The sequence below is a fragment of the Stylophora pistillata genome, chromosome 13 (assembly GCF_964205215.1).
Source record: "Stylophora pistillata chromosome 13, jaStyPist1.2, whole genome shotgun sequence".
Classification (NCBI taxonomy): Eukaryota; Metazoa; Cnidaria; class Anthozoa; order Scleractinia; family Pocilloporidae; genus Stylophora; species Stylophora pistillata.
In genome coordinates, this window is record NC_142531.1 from 20,096,014 (window position 1) to 20,114,869 (window position 18,856).

The 18,856-nt window shown below is 40.5% G+C and overlaps 1 protein-coding gene across 1 annotated transcript in view; it reads right to left on the bottom strand.

Moving 5' to 3' along the window:
• Positions 1 to 717: 717 nt before the first annotated feature.
• The window catches only part of LOC111338209 (uncharacterized), a 63,264-nt gene continuing 45,125 nt past the window's right edge, over positions 718 to 18,856 (bottom strand). Inside the window, exons 54-83 of the mRNA XM_088742446.1 lie at positions 18,183 to 18,503; positions 17,394 to 17,684; positions 17,186 to 17,278; positions 16,577 to 16,899; positions 15,762 to 15,987; positions 15,269 to 15,319; positions 14,304 to 14,939; positions 13,523 to 13,558; positions 12,760 to 13,085; positions 11,993 to 12,212; positions 11,573 to 11,632; positions 11,090 to 11,415; positions 10,671 to 10,890; positions 10,486 to 10,545; positions 9,914 to 10,239; positions 9,590 to 9,809; positions 9,245 to 9,304; positions 8,485 to 8,810; positions 8,112 to 8,331; positions 7,545 to 7,604; positions 6,744 to 7,069; positions 6,371 to 6,590; positions 5,804 to 5,863; positions 5,003 to 5,328; positions 4,354 to 4,573; positions 3,706 to 3,840; positions 3,242 to 3,430; positions 2,103 to 2,570; positions 1,447 to 1,500; positions 718 to 902 (exon numbers count right to left, since the gene is read on the bottom strand). Coding sequence (XP_088598572.1) covers positions 1,457 to 1,500; positions 2,103 to 2,570; positions 3,242 to 3,430; positions 3,706 to 3,840; positions 4,354 to 4,573; positions 5,003 to 5,328; positions 5,804 to 5,863; positions 6,371 to 6,590; positions 6,744 to 7,069; positions 7,545 to 7,604; positions 8,112 to 8,331; positions 8,485 to 8,810; positions 9,245 to 9,304; positions 9,590 to 9,809; positions 9,914 to 10,239; positions 10,486 to 10,545; positions 10,671 to 10,890; positions 11,090 to 11,415; positions 11,573 to 11,632; positions 11,993 to 12,212; positions 12,760 to 13,085; positions 13,523 to 13,558; positions 14,304 to 14,939; positions 15,269 to 15,319; positions 15,762 to 15,987; positions 16,577 to 16,899; positions 17,186 to 17,278; positions 17,394 to 17,684; positions 18,183 to 18,503 — 6,389 coding nt within the window. The 3' untranslated portion in view covers positions 718 to 902; positions 1,447 to 1,456. The remainder of the gene's footprint in view (positions 903 to 1,446; positions 1,501 to 2,102; positions 2,571 to 3,241; positions 3,431 to 3,705; positions 3,841 to 4,353; positions 4,574 to 5,002; positions 5,329 to 5,803; positions 5,864 to 6,370; positions 6,591 to 6,743; positions 7,070 to 7,544; positions 7,605 to 8,111; positions 8,332 to 8,484; positions 8,811 to 9,244; positions 9,305 to 9,589; positions 9,810 to 9,913; positions 10,240 to 10,485; positions 10,546 to 10,670; positions 10,891 to 11,089; positions 11,416 to 11,572; positions 11,633 to 11,992; positions 12,213 to 12,759; positions 13,086 to 13,522; positions 13,559 to 14,303; positions 14,940 to 15,268; positions 15,320 to 15,761; positions 15,988 to 16,576; positions 16,900 to 17,185; positions 17,279 to 17,393; positions 17,685 to 18,182; positions 18,504 to 18,856) is intronic.

Here is an 18,856-nt window from a genome sequence, read left to right on the forward strand (position 1 = left end):
AAGAGCGTGATTAGCTGTGTATTGTGTGTGAGTGTCAAAGTTACAGCTTGTTCGTGGGCCGAGAAAATCTCCTCTGAATATTCAAACAAAAGAAGTTTGTTAATGAGCAAATTGAACCTCAAGGACTAGGGTTTGCTCGACGTCCCCAATAGCTCATTGAAAAATTTCTGTTGTTTCAATATTCATGGGCTTATATCTCAGTCATAGTGAGGATTTTCGGCACAAAACAAGGCGCGTTGAAAGAGCGTGATTAGCTGTGTATAATGTGTAAGTGTCAAAGTTTCAGCTTGTTCGTAGGCAGAGAAAATCTCCTCTGAATATTCAAACAAAGGAATTTTATTAATGAGCAAAGTGAACCTCTAAAACCGTAGGTTTAGCTCGAGCTCTCAGAAAGCTCATTAACGAATTTCTTTAGTTTTAATATTCATGGGCTTTTGTTTTGGTCAGAGAAGATTTGTAAGAGACTTCTAGCCCGTTAAATATAACGTGACCAGTTCTTTTTTGATTTTGTTAATGGACAAAATTGACCACTTTTCGCATGGAAAAAGGCTCCAAAATCATTTATGAATTTCTACTGTTTCAAAATCCATGCGCTGAACTCTGAAGAAAAGATGATTTCCAGTAAATTTCATAACTCGTTAGAAAGACCTAGATAAGCTGTCTATTTTAGGTCAAACTCAGAGCTCCTTTGTGGGAAGAGAAAGACGAGAATCGATATAATGATTGTTATCATATTTATTAGCTCAATAAGCACAATAATAAATGCAGAAAGTATATACCAGACGAGATACATCAAATAAAAACATGGAATATTCAACAAATATTAGTTAATTTAGGAAGTAGGCTTCCGCTACGGAGCAGTTTGTGATCCTTCTAAAATAAATGCTGCGATGACTTGTTATCTGAAAATAATGCAGAGAAACAGTGTGAGTATTTTGCAAGTTTCACTTTTTTCATGAGAAGTGAAAAAAGCGCATTTCGAGTACCGAAGTGCCGTAAAAGGAATACCGATGTTATTAAAACAGTCAATCAGAGGAAAGGACAACGAGCCATTGAGGACTCAGAGTTTGAGCAGGCGTACTGCCTGAAGTGCGGGAAAATGTTAGAGATGAACCCACAAGCAATAATAATGGAATCTTGGTTTACTTTCGAGACTTAAAATAAGATTCATGGTCGTTGTAGGTTTCAGATTGAGCTTCAAGTTGTTCACTCTGGTTTGGCTTCACCTTGCAGATTACCTGAATTTTTCGCTCATACTACATCAACTGCGTACATCAATTACTTGAGTAAACTTACTTGTCTTGACCCTCAACTGCGTACGTCAAGTACCCTTATTTGTCTTAATCCTCAAGAGTAATAGAAAACCTCTTTTAGGGTTTTCAGAGAACCAAGTAACAGTAGTTAACCTATCAAATCTCAAAGACAATTGTATGGAATAGTTTTTACCTAAGTCTTCTTATGTTTTTGGTCGACTGTTTTGACTTGTTGGCACACCCATTGCTGAAAATAGAAGAGAAAAAATACTTTCCAGTCAACCCTATAATCCTTATGAATAACTAACATCTAATGTTTTCCTAAAGTATCGCCCCTGAACAAAACATTACGGTAAAGAGAATAAAGGACATCCTGGCAAATTCAAGAAACTCTTGAGTTTGACACAAATTCTCCTCATCAGAATCATATCAAAAATGTGCAGGGAAAAGTATGGAGGGTATGCATTCTAATACTAGGGCGTAGAGGATTAAACAACACTAAAGCTGCTTTAGCACCAAATCAATTATAAATGTGACCTTTGAACGATCCAGATATTTGTCCATTTTTATTTATTAAGATATAGATTCGCAACACAACGACGTTCCTTGTCAAAACTGTCATAGTCATAAGTAGGAAAGGTGACATTTCAGAACAAATAAGATTCAAGAGATTACCATGACAAAACTTTGAATCATATTCTCTTGTACATAATTTTAAAAAGTTAGCTATCTACCAATCATACAAAAGATAATTTGGCCAGTCACATTTTGAAATATTTTTCAAATGAATCGTCAACAAAATAAAAGATTTAAAGATTTAAAGGGGAGGATGGAAAAGGAGTAACTAACCTATTTTCAAATCTTCTAGTGAGAGTTCTCTCTCCCAAAGTGCCAAGTTGCTGATTCTTAAAGGAAATCTGTATACTGGTTTCTCTGAGTTGTTTGGTCGACCAATATCAAAGGTTGTAAACGAGTCTAGAGGTCTGGAAACTAAAGCAGGGTTTCCGCTGGTCACATGGGTTCCATTGACATACAGCTTGAGTTGACTCGCCTCCCGCCAAGTGAAAGCGAGGTTGAACCATCCGCTCGGTAGAACAGGCGTGTCAAGTTTCCATTGCTTGTTTTTTGTGCTGAGAATAACGATATATTTGTTGGAAAGATGAACCACAGCAAAACCGCGCGACTTGGTGGACTGGCCACCACTAGACATGATGTAGGAACCAGTCGTGTTACTCAGCGAGGTCTTGTTGAGTTTAATCCAGGCCATCACGGTCATTCCTTTATCAGAGCAATGTCCAGGATCACTGAAGCAGGTAGCTAAGGAAAAATAATATACTTGTTATAAACGCGTCATTTATTGAAACAACACTTGGTTGAAATCTATCAGTTGCAAAATAAATTCAACTTTCGGTTGATCACCGTCAAGATGAGTCAATAAAGGAAAAGCCTTCACACTTTGACTGCTAAGAGTGACTAACATCTAATTTCTCCTTACAATATCACCCCTGAATCACACATTAAGGCCAGGAGAATAAAGGAAATGATCACCAACTTAAGAAGCTCTTAAATAAAAAAAATTATTCTTGGGAAATGCATAACATAAACTTTGCTTGAATCATTTGATTTCCAGAACAAACATGTCTCGCAAATCTTCTCTTACGGAAGTAACATCTTCTGTATGGAGCTTCTCGATAAATTTTACAGGCTTTGGGAAGAGATAGACTTAAAAAGCTGGGAGTTGATATCTTTATAAAACACCAAATTTTTTAATCAAGTCTAGGAAAATTCCACCACAATTGAAGGGAGAGTTGCAATTCAGATATTTGCAGTCGAACGGATAAGGGAAGTGTATCTTGTGAGAGCGAATTTTTTTGTTTCACGCGAAGTCGATTTATACTTGTGTCATAAAAGAAGAATGAAAGGCTAAGGGGCTCCATGAAAACTAAAACTTTAACGACAAAAGTATTAAATGTTTTAAATCGCCTCACCATTGGTTTCTTTGAGAGACAACCATCCACCATTAGTATCAGCGACCAGGCCCGCGTCAGTTGTGTTTTTCATATGGGCTCCGCCCTCTAGGTGAATAACGCGATTGCGGATTTTATCCAATGCTTCTGAGGTGTTTAAGGGTGATACAAAGTGCCACAAGCAGCTGGGGGTCAGATCTGTTTGTTTATCTGTAGAGAGAGAGTATTCATAGATAAACTGCGCTACTGACTGGTGCGTGAAGTTAAAAAAGAAGTAAGGCATTTAAGGCGCAATTTTACCCTGAATACCTCCACTCAGTAGCCAATTTGGTTGCAAGAATCCAATCGGCTTGTGATTCTGTTTAGAATGATGATTCCAACTTATTCGAGAATTCGACGTCGTTGTAAGAGCTTTTAGGTCTTGTAAACTTCGCAAAATGATATCATTGTTCCAATTTCTTTAACTGCTTTCTTTCAAAACTTACCATGATTCTCGACTCCAACAATTTCACTTCGTTTTGTACCTCGCACTTGTTCTGGTCCCCTTAATGGTTCGCTTTTTCTCTCGTCTTTATCAGGCCTGGCAATTAGTACGTTTCTTTTCTTCTTTCCACTCCTTCCTGCGCGTAAAAGAATACGAAACGTTCAAATACATATAGTCAACTGATAGTGAGAAACATCAAAATGTTGAATGTTGCCTAAGGGGGAAAGGTTTGTCGGCCTCACATGGAATGAATGATGTATTTTTTACCACATGAACTGGCTTGGAGATAGAGTCACTTTTTCTTGACTTTTGTCTGACCTGTAGCAGCCATGTTGAAAACGGTAGCTGATTTATCTAGAACTCTTTCATAAATGACGGGCGATTCTTTAATTCGTGCAAATTATCTTTTCTAATCTCGACAACAAATTGGAAAACAAACTAATTGCATTAAGTTAAAACGAGGCCAAGAGGGCTAATTTGCATACACATAAAAGAAAAACATGATCATGCTCACCATTACGAACTGAATGAGGTCTATTAGATTCTATATTTATATGTTTTTCAACGTCAACCATCTCCTGTACCTTTCGACAATTACTTTCATTTGTTTATTGATTTTGAGTTATTCTTCAACTCAAAGTCTAATTACCTCCACAAGCAGCTTTTTTAATGGATCTCACCACACCACTGAGGCTTCTAAATCCGGCTTTAAACACGTTTCGTGAGTTCCCTGCCATTTGGTAAAGTTGAGATTTCCTGAACTTTCGACCAATGCCAAGCGCCAGAATATGCACGCCGGCCTTTCGAAGGTCACGTGACGGTCTCACCACCGAGTCATGTGAGATACCATCGGTCATACAAATGAGGACCTAAAGAACGTTAAAAAAGGGATTAATACGGAAGTTGTTCATCTCTCTAATCAAAATCCTTTTTATAATAGTTTCTGTAGACAAAGTTTACTCGGTTGCGTATTCAAAATACATCTTATTAAACTCTAAAGTGCCAATTGGGTTGAAATGGAGGGATTTGGTAAATTGGATGAATTTGTTTACTTAAAGGAGAGAAATCTGGTTAAGCGACAGAAAGATTAATTTCCCCAATCCTTTGGATACCAAAGAGTCATAATCCTTAAAAGACTACGAAAAAATCTGAAAATATGTATGTCTTGAGTTGGAAGAAAAAATTCGAAATTGCGGGGCTACAACAGGGTATTGTAAGAAAGAGGTTATAAAGCCATTAAAAAAAAACAAAACAAAAAAAAAAACAAAACAAAACAAAACAAAATTAACAACACTCACCTTGCGCCGACTTGTCCTCTTTCTAAACAATTGATGTTTGGCAAATCTCAGCGCTCGTCCAATTCTCGTGCCACCTCTCGGGTATCTTATACGTCCAATGGCGTGTAACACGCTCTGTTTGTTTCTGTAGCTCCTAAAGTTTGCGATCAGCCATGCACGGCTAGAGAACAGTACGATACCAACACGAGTTTGAGACGGAGAGACGCCGAACGAGGCCACGACTCGTTTGACGAAGTTGAGACATCGCTTGAAGTTGCCTCGACCGTAAGCCTCGATACTGCCGGAGCCGTCAATCAGGAAGGCAAGATCAAGACGTCTGCGACAAACTGTGGAAGAAAAAAAAACGTTGTGTCAAATGGTCGCAATGGTAGTTGGTTAATAAGTGATTTAAAGGCCACACGGAACGAGGGATACCACTGAATTTGGTCTATAGAACCCAACTAAAAACAGGCAAACTGCCTGAAGTGCGGGGAAATGTAAGAGATTATGTTAGGGTTTCTTTAATTTTGCATCCGATTGACTGAAAGGGTGGCGTGAACTTTGTGGACCCATCACAAAGCGTATGGAAGCAAAATCAATGTAATAACGCATAACTTTCGATACCCGATTAAATGCAACAGTCAGCCGATAAATTTTGAAATGACAATTTCGAAGTGTACTTGACAACAAAGAAACAGGAATTGAAATTTGACAAAAAAATATTGTAAGAAAATTTCAAGAAGGAAAAAGACATTAATAACCTAATAGAAACATGAATTCGCGAATTTGGATCTCAATTAACAGTTTTGGTTCCAGTCTCACCTTGACCACTTGGACGAAAAGGTGGTTTTGGCCGCACAGGTCTGGGTCGTATTGGGCGACCTATAAAAAGCGACCTCAAGTTAGCAAGTCAGAGTCTGGTATAGCTTGAACAGCTGTAATATGCTAGTATTCATTTTCTTTAAACATGATTATAGCATTCCTTCATTGGCTAAAAGAGCCTAAATGAAGACGAGAGTGATCAATGCAGTTATTCTCACTACTTAAGAAGTGAGGAGAAAGCCTGAAGAGACTAAGTTAAGAAGCTCTGCGAAATCATTTCTATTTTCGTGAGCCTTGAAACCTGAATCTAAAATCGCCACACTTTCATTAATCTTTCATTTACGAAAGCACGGCCACTGCAAGAGGGACATTTCTCATTAAGTGAAACGAATTACCGATGCTTTTTCTACCTTCCCCAATGCGACCCTCTCAAAATTTTTCCATATTCCTTTGGAAATTTAATAAATACTTATTATTTCCTAAAATTGACCCAACAAATGGAGAAACGTCGGTCTGGTGATTCAGGATATGTAGAGGACTACTTTTTCCCTTTCAAAAACCACTTACCTCCACAAGCAGCTTTCTTTATGGATCTAACTATACCGCTGAGGCTTCTAAATCCGGCTTTGAACACGTTTCGTGAGTTCCCTGCCATTTGGTAAAGTTGTGATTTCCTGAACTTCTGACCAATACCAAGCGCCAAAATACGCACGCCGGCATTTCGAAGATCACGTGACGGTCTAACCACCGAGTCTTGTGAAATGCCATCTGTCATACAAATAAGAACCTAAAAGCCAGACATATTTTTTCAATTTTTTTTTATTTCGTAAGGGAAGAAATTAGTCTCTTTTAGAGTAGCTCGAACTATTTACTATTGATTACACGAGTACCAGAGAACAAGAACACAGGATAAAGGAAGTCGGTAATCCAGTAAACTCACCTTACGCCGACTTGTCCTCTTTCTAAACAATTGATATTTAGCAAATCTCAGCGCTCGTCCAATTCTCGTGCCACCTCTCGGGTATCTTATACGACCAATGGCGTGTAACACGCTCTGTTTGTTTCTGTAGCTCCTAAAGTTTGCGATCAGCCATGCACGGCTAGAGAACAGTACGATACCAACACGAGTTTGAGACGGAGAGACGCCGAACGAGGCTACGACTCGTTTAACGAAGTTGAGACATCGCTTGAAGTTGCCTCGACCGTAAGCCTCGATACTACCAGAGCCGTCAATCAGGAAGGCAAGATCAAGACGTCTGCGACAAACTGTGGAAGAAAAAAAAGCGTTGTGTCAAATGGTCGCAATGGTAGTTGGTTAATAAGTGATTTAAAGGCCACACGGAACGAGGGATACCATTGAATTTGGTCTATAGAACCCAACTAAAAACAGGCAAACTGCCTGAAGTGCGGGGAAATGTAAGAGATTATGTTAGGGTTTCTTTAATTTTGCATCCGATTGACTGAAAGGGTGGCGTAAACTTTGTGGACCCATCACAAAGCGTATGGAAGCAAAATCAATGTAATAAAGCATAACTTTCGATACCCGATTAAATGCAACAGTCAGCCGATAAATTTTGAAATGACAATTTCGAAGTGTACTTGACAACAAAGAAACAGGAATTGAAATTTGACAAAAAAATATTGTAAGAAAATTTCAAGAAGGAAAAAGACATTAATAACCTAATAGAAACATGAATTCGCGAATTTGGATCTCAATTAACAGTTTTGGTTCCAGTCTCACCTTGACCACTTGGACGAAAAGGTGGTTTTGGCCGCACAGGTCTGGGTCGTATTGGGCGACCTATAAAAAGCGACCTCAAGTTAGCAAGTCAGAGTCTGGTATAGCTTGAACAGCTGTAATATGCTAGTATTCATTTTCTTTAAACATGATTATAGCATTCCTTCATTGGCTAAAAGAGCCTAAATGAAGACGAGAGTGATCAATGCAGTTATTCTCACTACTTAAGAAGTGAGGAGAAAGCTTGAAGAGACTAAGTTATGAAGCTCTGCGAAATCATTTCTATTTTCGTGAGCCTTGAAACCTGAATCTAAAATCGCCACACTTTCATTAATCTTTCATTTACGAAAGCACGGCCACTGCAAGAGGGACATTTCTCATTAAGTGAAACGAATTATCGATGCTTTTTCTACCTTCCCCAATGCGACCCTCTCAAAATTTTCCCATACTCCTTCGGAAATTTAATAAATACTTATTATTTCCTAAAATTGACCCAACAAATGGAGAAACGTCGTTCTGGTGATTCAGGTTATGTAGAGGACTACTTTTTCCCTTTCAAAAACCACTTACCTCCACAAGCAGCTTTCTTTATGGATCTAACTATACCGCTGAGGCTTCTAAATCCGGCTTTGAACACGTTTCGTGAGTTCCCTGCCATTTGGTAAAGTTGTGATTTCCTGAACTTCCGACCAATACCAAGCGCCAAAATACGCACGCCGGCATTTCGAAGATCACGTGACGGTCTAACCACCGAGTCTTGTGAAATGCCATCTGTCATACAAATAAGAACCTAAAAGCCAGACATATTTTTTCAATTTTTTTTTATTTCGTAAGGGAAGAAATTAGTCTCTTTTAGAGTAGCTCGAACTATTTACTATTGATTACACGAGTACCAGAGAACAAGAACACAGGATAAAGGAAGTCGGTAATCCAGTAAGCTCACCTTACGCCGACTTGTCCTCTTTCTAAACAATTGATATTTAGCAAATCTCAGCGCTCGTCCAATTCTCGTGCCACCTCTCGGGTATCTTATACGACCAATGGCGTGTAACACGCTCTGTTTGTTTCTGTAGCTCCTAAAGTTTGCGATCAGCCATGCACGGCTAGAGAACAGTACGATACCAACACGAGTTTGCGACGGAGAGACGCCGAACGAGGCTACGACTCGTTTGACGAAGTTGAGACATCGCTGGAAGTTACCTCGACCGTAAGCCTCGATACTACCAGAGCCGTCAATAAGGAAGGCAAGGTCAAGACGTCTGCGACAAACTGTGAAAGAAAAAACAAAAACACGTGTTGTCAAATAGTCGCGATGGTAGTTGGTGAGCAGGTGATTTCAAGGTCAATCATAACCCTGCTAAAAACAGGTAAACTGCTTCAAGGGCGGGGAAAGGTAAGTGGTTAGGTCGAGGTTTGTTTTAGTTTTGCATCCAATTGGCTGAAAGGGTGGTGCGAACTTTCTGGACCAATCAAAAGACGTATGAAAGAAAAACCAATGTAATACTGCATAACTTTCGGTACCCGATTGGATACGTCAGTCAGCCAACAAATTTTGGCAGTAACAGTTTGGAAATATACTTGATGGTAAAGAGACAGGAAAATGAATTTAAGAAAAATATTTTAAGAAGGAAAAAGACATAACTTAATAGAAACATGAATGCGTGAATTTGGATCTCAATTAACAGTTTTGGTTCCAGTCTTACCTTGACCACTTGGGCGAACAGGAGGTCTTGGTCGCACAGGTCTAGGTCGTAGTGGGCGACCTATAAAAAGCGAATTAAAGTTAGCAAGTATTGGTCAGAGTCTGGTATAAGTCGAACACCTGTAATATGACAGCATTCATTTTCTTGAAACATAACTATAGCTTTTCCATCTCTTTCCGATGTTTCATCGACTTAAAATCCTCAAAAGGCATTCCCTCATTTACTCACATGACAAAATATTTAAAAGAGCCCCACCCTTTTACCATCGGCTAAAAGCAAACGGAGAAACGTCGTTCTGATGATTAAGGTTATGTAGAGGACTTTTCCCTTTCAAAAACCACTTACCTCCACAAGCAGCTTTCTTTATGGATCTCACTACACCGCTGAGGCTTCTAAATCCGGCTTTGAACACGTTTCGTGAGTTCCCTGCCATTTGGTAAAGTTGTGATTTCCTGAACTTTCGACCAATACCAAGCGCCAAAATACGCACGCCGGCATTTCGAAGATCACGTGATGGTCTAATTACCGAGTCTTGTGAAATGCCATCCGTCATACAAATAAGAACCTGAAAGTCAGAAATATTTTTTCAATTTCGAACTATATACTATTGACTACACGAGTACCAGAAAACAAGAAAACAGGATATAGAAAATAATCCAGTACACTCACCTTACGTCGACTTGTTCTCTTTCTAAACAATTGATATTTAGCAAATTTCAGCGCTCGTCCAATTCTCGTGCCACCTCTCGGGTATCTTATACGACCAATGGCGTGTAACACGCTCTGTTTGTTTCTGTAGCTCCTAAAGTTTGCGATCAGCCATGCACGGCTAGAGAACAGTACGATACCAACACGAGTTTGCGACGGAGAGACGCCAAACGAGGCCACGAGTCGTTTGACGAAGTTGAGACATCGCTGGAAGTTACCTCGACCGTAAGCCTCGATACTACCAGAGCCGTCAATAAGGAAGGCAAGGTCAAGACGTCTGCGACAAACTGTGGTATAGAAAATACATGTAATGTTAAATGGCTACAATTTACCGCAATACATCAAGCATTTATGTGCAACGGAATAGCAGTGGAATTAAAGTTTTCTATCTGTCTTTGCTTTTGTTCATGTATGTTTCACAATTTCAACTTTGACGTGTGACTGTAAAGTATATCCTCAACAAAACCAAATTTTGTCTAGCTGCCACGCATTGTATTGGACATAAAATAAAGCTTGTTAGGTTCCAGTTTTACCTTGACCACTAGGGCGTACGGGGAGTCTTGGCCGTACTGGTTTGGGACGTACTGGGCGCCCTGATCGTGACAAGAAACAAAGAAAAAATTGAAGAAGTCTTAATGTTGGCATAAATCTGCTAAATAACGATATATTAGCAACGTAAGAAAATTATCTGCAAAGTGGCCCGAAAAATGTTATTTACCTTTACACGCTGCTCTCTTTATAGAGGATACTACACGGTGTAAACTTCGGAAGCCACTGTTGAACACGTATCGTGAGTTCATAGTCATCTGGTTGAGCTGCGATCTTCTGAATTTCCGGCCAATTCCCAGCGCCAGGATTCGCACGCCAGCATTTCGGAGGTCACGTGATGGACTCACGACGGAATCTTGTGAAATGCCATCGGTCATTGCAACCAAAACCTGCATAATGCATGAAAACTTGACTGTAATGGATGCTACCTGATAACAGTGTATAATGTAGTACAAGCAAAAAGATATACGAGCTACCTTAAATCTGACCACATGGGTACTGAAAAACGCCCTTCCCCCTCGGAGAAACATTGAAGCACATCAATAAATGAATTAATAAAATCGTTTAGAAGACACACTAGTCATTCACCTTTCGCCCGTAGGTCCTCCTTCCAAACAGCCGTTGTTTGACAAACCTCAGCGCTCGTCCAATTCTTGTGCCACCTCTCGGGTATCGTATACGACTGATGGCGTGTATCACACTCTGTTTTGTCCTATAGCTCCTAAAGTTTGCGATCAGCCATGGACGACTAGAGAACAGCACGATACCAACACGAGTTTGCCTTGGTGAGATGGCAAACGAAGCCACCAACCGTTTCACGAAGTTGAGACATCGCTGGAAGTTACCTCGACCGTTAGCTTCGATACTACCAGAGCCATCGATTAGGAGAGCGAGATCAAGACGTTTACGACACACTAAAAAAAAAGGAAGATAAAATGAAATGTCAGGAGATGATTCAGCAGCCGAGTAAAGTAAAAATACAAAATAAATTAAGGAAGAAGATTGCCCATAAAAAATTAAACGAGAAGAACTCTGTACAGAAACAACCTCATCACTCATTTAATGAAATACCTTTGCCGCTTGGTCTTATGTGGGGACCTGGGGGGCGTGGCTTGGGACGGAGTGGACGACCTGTGATAAAGGTTTGCAGTATCAGCATTGCATAGGTAGTGAAGGATATTGGGATATGGCGCGAAAAGTAGCCTGAGGGCACATGTGATGATCTTGAAGATACTGCGATAATGATCATAATGATGATTGTGATAATGATAACGATGACGATATTGATTATTACACTAATGAAGTGATAACGACAACGATAGGGATAATGATGATGATTATGAACATGACGACGAAAAATGTGATGACTATTATAATGACAAAGATAATAATAATGATGAAGATAATGATAAAGATGATAAAAAAATCGCTCAAAGTGTTGATAATGATTACGATTGTATGCTTTGCCGAGATGTAAAACTTCACACTTACCTTGACATAATTTTCTTGAGATGTGACGAGCGACCCGACTGAGGCTTCTGAAGTTAGCAGTGAACACGTATCGACTGTTTGTAGCTATCTGTTGAAGCTCTCGTCTTCGATATCGCCGACCGATTCCCAGAGCATACACCCACACCCCCTGGCTTCTCAGAGCCAGTGACGGTCTCCGAACAGAGTCTTGAGAGATGCCATCGGTCATTACTACCAGAGCCTACCAGAGCAAAGACATTTATGGGTTACTGTGTTATAATGTGACATAAAAGAAATTTCGGACTGCCGCGAATCATTCGAGAGATAAACCCAAAGAATGAACTCTGATTTCACTCACTTTTCCAACAATACTTACTTCAACTCTCAAGGAAAATACCGCAATTGTTCTCACTTAAGTGATCATACGGGTTTTTGCCATTTTGCCTTTTGACGATTGCCGTAAAGGTCATGCATAACCTCTCTAATAATTCACGATGTTTTGGAAAAAATTGGTAAAATAACTTGGCGTTAAGGAAGCTAACCAGGAGAAAAGGTGAAATTCGCCGAATTGCGCTAAACGACATAATCTTGAAAGCAACGAGGAAAATGAAAAATACACCAATTCTTAAAAGCACAATCGATGTCCAGGAAATTATTCGGCAGTAAATTGTACACTTTCTCTCGTTTAACAAAAACATTGTCAGGATCCCTTTATTGTACGGACTTTTCAACTTCGCATGATATTAAAAATGAAAAAGAAGGAAAAACTAGATGCGAGTGTCTCTTACCTTGAGTGCCCTTCGACTTCGTCTAAACAAGCGATACAGCACGAAGTTCAAAGCTTTTCCAATCCTGGTTCCTCCTCGCGGATATCTGATCCGACTGATGGTACTCAACACACCAGCTTTGCTTCTGCTACGGTAGAAGTCCAATATTAGCCATGCGCGGGAGGAGAATAAGACCACTCCCACACGGGTGCGGCGCGGCGAAACATTAAAAGAAGACACCACACTCTTGACAAACTCAATGCATCGCTTGAAGTTCCCGCGTCCGGCAGAATTAATACTTCCAGATCCGTCAATCAAGAATGCTAAGTCGAGGCGTTTGTTGCACCCTAAGAAAGAGAGGATACCAATGAATAATTTTATAATAAGGCTCTTTGATAAAAAATGTAGGTTATAAACTGTGATCTTGAAGTCGTTCTAGAACGAACTATATCGACGGAAATGAGATTTGTATTGGCACAGGCACCGCTGTACCGTATCCTATCAATATACGGAGTATTTCCTGTTGGCCAATTACCCCACGAGCTGGTCCCGGTTTCCATTGCAGAAACATTAGAAATATCGTTTCTCTCCCGGAATAGCGTGCTGCTCCATCGCTCAGGAATACAACACAGTGAGCTGCCCAAGGCTCAAACCTAGATCTCTCAACGCAGACTCCAACACGTTACCACACGGGTCTCACACACGTGACACGAAACACGCAAAGGAGGATCACCGATGACTAACATGCACACATAGAGTTATGTAGTTTAGAAAAGTCGCATACCTCGGACAGGTGGTCTGGGTCTTGGTCGTACTGGAGCTGTTAACAAGACACAAAGTGAGATACAATGAATACATGAAGTTCATATATTTTTGAATTGCGGTATTAGATACGTATGATGGACGATCCTCGCAGTGGATAGCGCTATTTAGGCAATAGCGAAAATCAGACCTGAAAAAAATCAGGTCTGTACGGGATTCGAACCACTAACCTCTGCGATACTAGTGCAGCGCTCTACCAATTGAGCTAACAAGCCAACTGGGAGCAGGCCGTTAAGTTGATTCGTAATAAACCCGTGAAAGTAATAAATGAGATACAATGAATATATATAGTGCATAAATTTTTGAACTGCGGTATTAGATACGTATGATGGACGATCCTCGCAGTAGATAGCGCTACTTAGGCAACAGCGAAAATCAGACCTGAAAAAAATCCCAGTTGGCTTGTTAGCTCAATTGGTAGAGCGCTGCACTAGTATCGCAGAGGTCAGTGGTTCGAATCCCGTACAGGCCTGATTTTTTTCAGGTCTGATTTTCGCTATTGCCTAAATAGCGCTATCTACTGCGAGGATCGTCCATCATACGTAAGACACAAAGTAATGCGATATTAGAGATGACGCATTATCCATTACAAATTGTATAATAATCAAATATTCTTGAATGTTTCTTTGTGTTTTTATACCACAAACTACTATGCCATTTATTTTTTTTTAAGAGAATAATGTCTTAGGAAATCAGTCATAGTTTTTTTTAAAAATGAAAACATATTATCAAGCTCTACTTACTTCTCCTAAAGCACCTTCGTTTCTTGGAAATGATTTTCCACTGGGACAAAGCGCCATTGTAAACCTGCATACAGGAGATTCGTCCTCGGAAATATCGTCCGTCACCGATACGAGCTCCCATTCTCACTGGGTAATTGGTCGCCAAACGTATCCTCCCGATATACTTCTTCGCCGTAAATCTTCTATTTACAAATAGTTTCGCTACTCCGGTTCTTTGATCATACGTCGCACCAACAAACTGCCATCGATTAGGTATAACAGTCCTGCTTAGAACTGCCTTCGTGAATCGGCGCCCTCTGCGACGCGTAAACCGCACAAAGAGCGTTCTCGGTGAAATCATCCAAAAGTGTACACCCCAACCGTTAGGCATGTAGTTAAAGATAGGTCCCGCGCGTCCCTGATGTAAAATCCACGCAAGGAAAGTGATGGAATTCTTGGTATCAAGGCCGCCTCGGTTGGGGAACTGGATATAACTGTTGCTTCTTCCGTAGAACTGGTAGGAGCCATCACGTGTTCCATCCGGTCCAGGCGCGGGGCGGACATAACTGAGTATTCCACGTGCATTCCGGCTGGTACTGATATCTTTACCCCTACTGCCTCCATTAAGTGGGAATATTGCGACAGCTCTAGTTGTAACTATCAAGTAAGAACAGAACCGCTCATTACTTCCAGAACTATACCTCACCTTGATAGGTGAAATAGCTTTGATTTGGAAAATCGAAAGAATGATTGCCTTTCAATTTCAATATAAATACTCTTTAAGAAGTAAATAAGAGGAAAAATGGCGATATAAACTGTCTCACACACGTGACACGCAACACACAAAGGAGGATCACCTTGATAGGTGAAATAGCTTTGATTTGGAAAATCGAAAGAATGATTGCCTTTCAATTTCAATATAAATACTCTTTAAGAAGTAAATAAGAGGAAAAATGGCGAACTCAAGGCAACATGCAACAACTGACCTTTTGGTCTGGGTGGTCTAACCGGTCTCACTGGTTTTGGCTTGGGTCTCACTGAAGATAAACGTAAAAAAAAGTTATGAACCACTTGAACGCAAAGCAAATGGAAAGTAAATCTGCAGTTTCTTCATACAAAATAAGGGAATAATGTAATTTCCGAGACTACGCTATGTAAAACAAACAGCACGATTTAATGTTCAGCTTCTAGCGAAGGTGAATTACACAGAAAATTAGCCTTGTAGATTTTATCTTCACACCTTCAAAGATTCTTTTTCAGCGCTTCTTTCGAAGAGCCACGATCTTGCATTCGACGGCGCAGGATCAAAATATCTTGCCACTTTCCACTTCTTACCATAAACGACGTAGCAATTCCTCTCTTCAAATTTCAGTCAGTTAAAACTTACAGAATACAAAGTGGAGGTGGGGGGGGGGGGGGAGGTAACTCTTTCTAAATCATTGTATTTTCGTTCCTCTTTGCTTTGAACCACAAACTCACCTCGGCTTTTGCACACTCTTCTCGCTAAGCTTCCAACAACGCTACTCAGGCGTCTGAAGCTAGTCCTGAAAATGTTACGAGAACTGGAGGCAATTTGATGCAACTGCCGTCGGCTTGTTTTTCGTCCGATTGCAACAACGAATGTGCTAACACCAGACCTTTGGAGACCAAGGGAAGGCTGCTTGACAGAATCCTGTGACAGGCCGTCTGTCAGCACTATCAGGGCCTAACAGAAACCAATAGTACTGATGTAAACACAATGGAAACAGACATTAAACATTCTAGGCAAAAACTAAGTGGTTGTCAATAGCTCGGAGACGGTTTTTTGAACCTGACTGATTGAGTAGTGGGCTATTTTTGAAATGGAGAACAGAACGTAGGTACAACTACTATGGATAAGTTCAGAAAATTTTACAGATACAAACTATTTAATACATTGGATCTTGGTTGTAAGATGTAATCCTGGACTATACATATTACTCCTCATGAAAAACTTGGAGCAGAATCTTAATAAATTTGAAATTGAATGTCGAAGTTGATACTGAGTTGTATTGATGTACCCCCCTGCGCTTTAAAATTGGTTTAGAAAACTTGCTCCGTATTCTTCCCAATCTGATCCAAAACTAAGACTCCTTCCGACTTTAGAGGTAACATCCAACGCTAGAGGCTGTCTACATGCTTCAACTTTGATTTCTTATTGGCTCCATGTGACATTTTCTTTTCCTTTACTTGGGAGCTGTGATTTCAATGGTTTGCTTTATGAAATTTATTCGTAAAGCGCTTTATTGAAGAAGAGAGGGATTTACAAATGTTACCTTTCGACGTCTACTAGTTCGGAACAATCTGCGATACACAAATCTCAGGGCCTTTCCTATCCTGGTTCCACCAGATGGATACCTGATTCCATCAATCGCTCGGTACACCTGCCGCCTGTTCGTGTAGCGATTGAAGTCGAAAATCAGCCATGTTCGAGTGGAGAAGAGAGCAACACCCACTCGTGTGTTGGAACGCGATAATACGAAGGAAGCGACGATCCTTTTCACAAAATGTAGACAGCGACGGAAGTTGCCTTTGCCGGTACTTTCAATGCTGCCGGAGCCGTCAATCAAGAAAGCCAAATCAAGATGTGCTCGGCAAACTGTAAGGAGAACAGAAAAAAGGAAAATAAAAAATGGTGATGGAAAATCGAATTTTCGTTACAAAGAGAGATAGTTGAGTTAATTCTGACTTTTAAACTGTTCTGCATTCCTGCAAAATTCGGCATTTTTTCCAAAGCGGTGAGCAGGCTTGTGGTGTTAATTTTTGAAGTACTTGCAATAGAAAGCATTAGTAACCCTGACTAAAGATAAACTTGATGACATAAGACAGCTTGGAAAATGTTGGTGCCCCCTGAATTGGCCTAGAGGATTCTTGTCTTAGCTTACCTCGACCGGATGGTCTGGGAACGGGTTTTGGTCTCGGATATGGCCTGGGTCGTGGTCTGGGTCGTGGCCTGGGACGAGGCACAGGTGGTCGACCTATAAAAGATGTTTGACATGTAAAAACCACAAGGAGTAGTGTAATATAGCTCAAGTGTAAATCTGAAGGAATCTGCTTGTTGATTAACATCGTAAACGAGAGCTCAAGACACACCTTTCACAATGATAACATAGACATTATTAGCCCAAGGACCTCCTTTTCCTCCTCGACACCGCTTAGAGGTACCATACTTCTTGTAGGTGAGCTTAGCCCTAGGACCCATCCAGCATTCCCCTCCATTTTGAACTGCAAATAACCTGTAACCTCGTTTTCGCGCCTGACGCGCGCAGTCTCTTACAGCAAACTTCAAGCCGCGCAAATTAGCGACCATGCTCCCCACGGCCCGTCTGGGTTTGTCTTTGAAGCAACCGACACTTCGGAGATAAACATTGGCCCAACCCTTTGCTGTAATCAGAACATGACATTAAAAGTTTACAAAATTACATGGAAATCTTAGGTTATTTCAATGTTGGTAAAATAAAGTTACAGAGAGTGCAGCATAGATGTATTCATCATCGTTTGGTTTAAACTCGTCACGAGCATAAACCATGCACACTGTCCACTGCAGCATTGGTGAGAAATCGAAAGGAATGTGCTAGCCTTTGAAACGCTAAGCATCAGTGCATCATGGCGAACTAATGATGTGACACAGTGTCTCTATGTTGAGTGACGGGCTTCCTGATACGATTTTGCTCTCTACTTTGTCACGACTTCAAAGAGGGAAGAATGAAAGTGAATTGAACCTGAGAAGATAAGGTTGGAGAGTATAAAGCGGACTGCAAACGATGAGCAAAAAATTGCACATATCGACAGAACTCCTAAAGATAACTAATCCATGACATAGCTTCTTTAAATCGTTGCATTCTGATGCTTTATCGTAAAAAAAATAAACACTAAACATACGTCTTCCAAACTTATACACATCCATTGCCCATGGTCCTCCTCTGCCTCGCCTACATCGATTAGTCGGCCCATAACGACTGTACGTCCTGTGGGCCAAACGGCTTGAGTAGCACTCTCCACCATTTTCCACCGCAAACACCTTAAATCGACGTCTAGCGGCTGCTTGTGCACATGCTTTAACAGGGTCTTTGGCTCGGTGGAAATTTCCAAGTCTGTACCTTATGGCTCGTCGTCGTCTGTCATTGTAACATCCTTCCCAGAAGTAGGTGACTTGATTAGGACCGGGAGGCTTAGGGCGAGGGAGTGGCTTTGGCTTCACACCTAGGTAGTTAAAAAGGTAGTCAAAAATTGTTAGTATAATTTCAGAGCTGAGCAAAGAGTTTCCAGCAATCTGATTGTTCGAGGGGTTCCTTATATGACGCTATATAAACCGCTCCGCGCGGTTTATATAAAATGTTAAAGTAAGATGTTAATAAATGTTACTATAATGCTATGTTTTTTTAGAAATTTCTCTGTTGTTCAGCTCTGAAATTATACTAAAACAATTATTCGCCTCAGGTTCGGTGAATATTGTCCAATAATCCCCGAGACGAAGTCGAGGGGATTATTCGACGATATTCACCTCGCCTTCGGCGAATAATTGTTAAATATGAGTTGTGAAGATGTTATAGGGT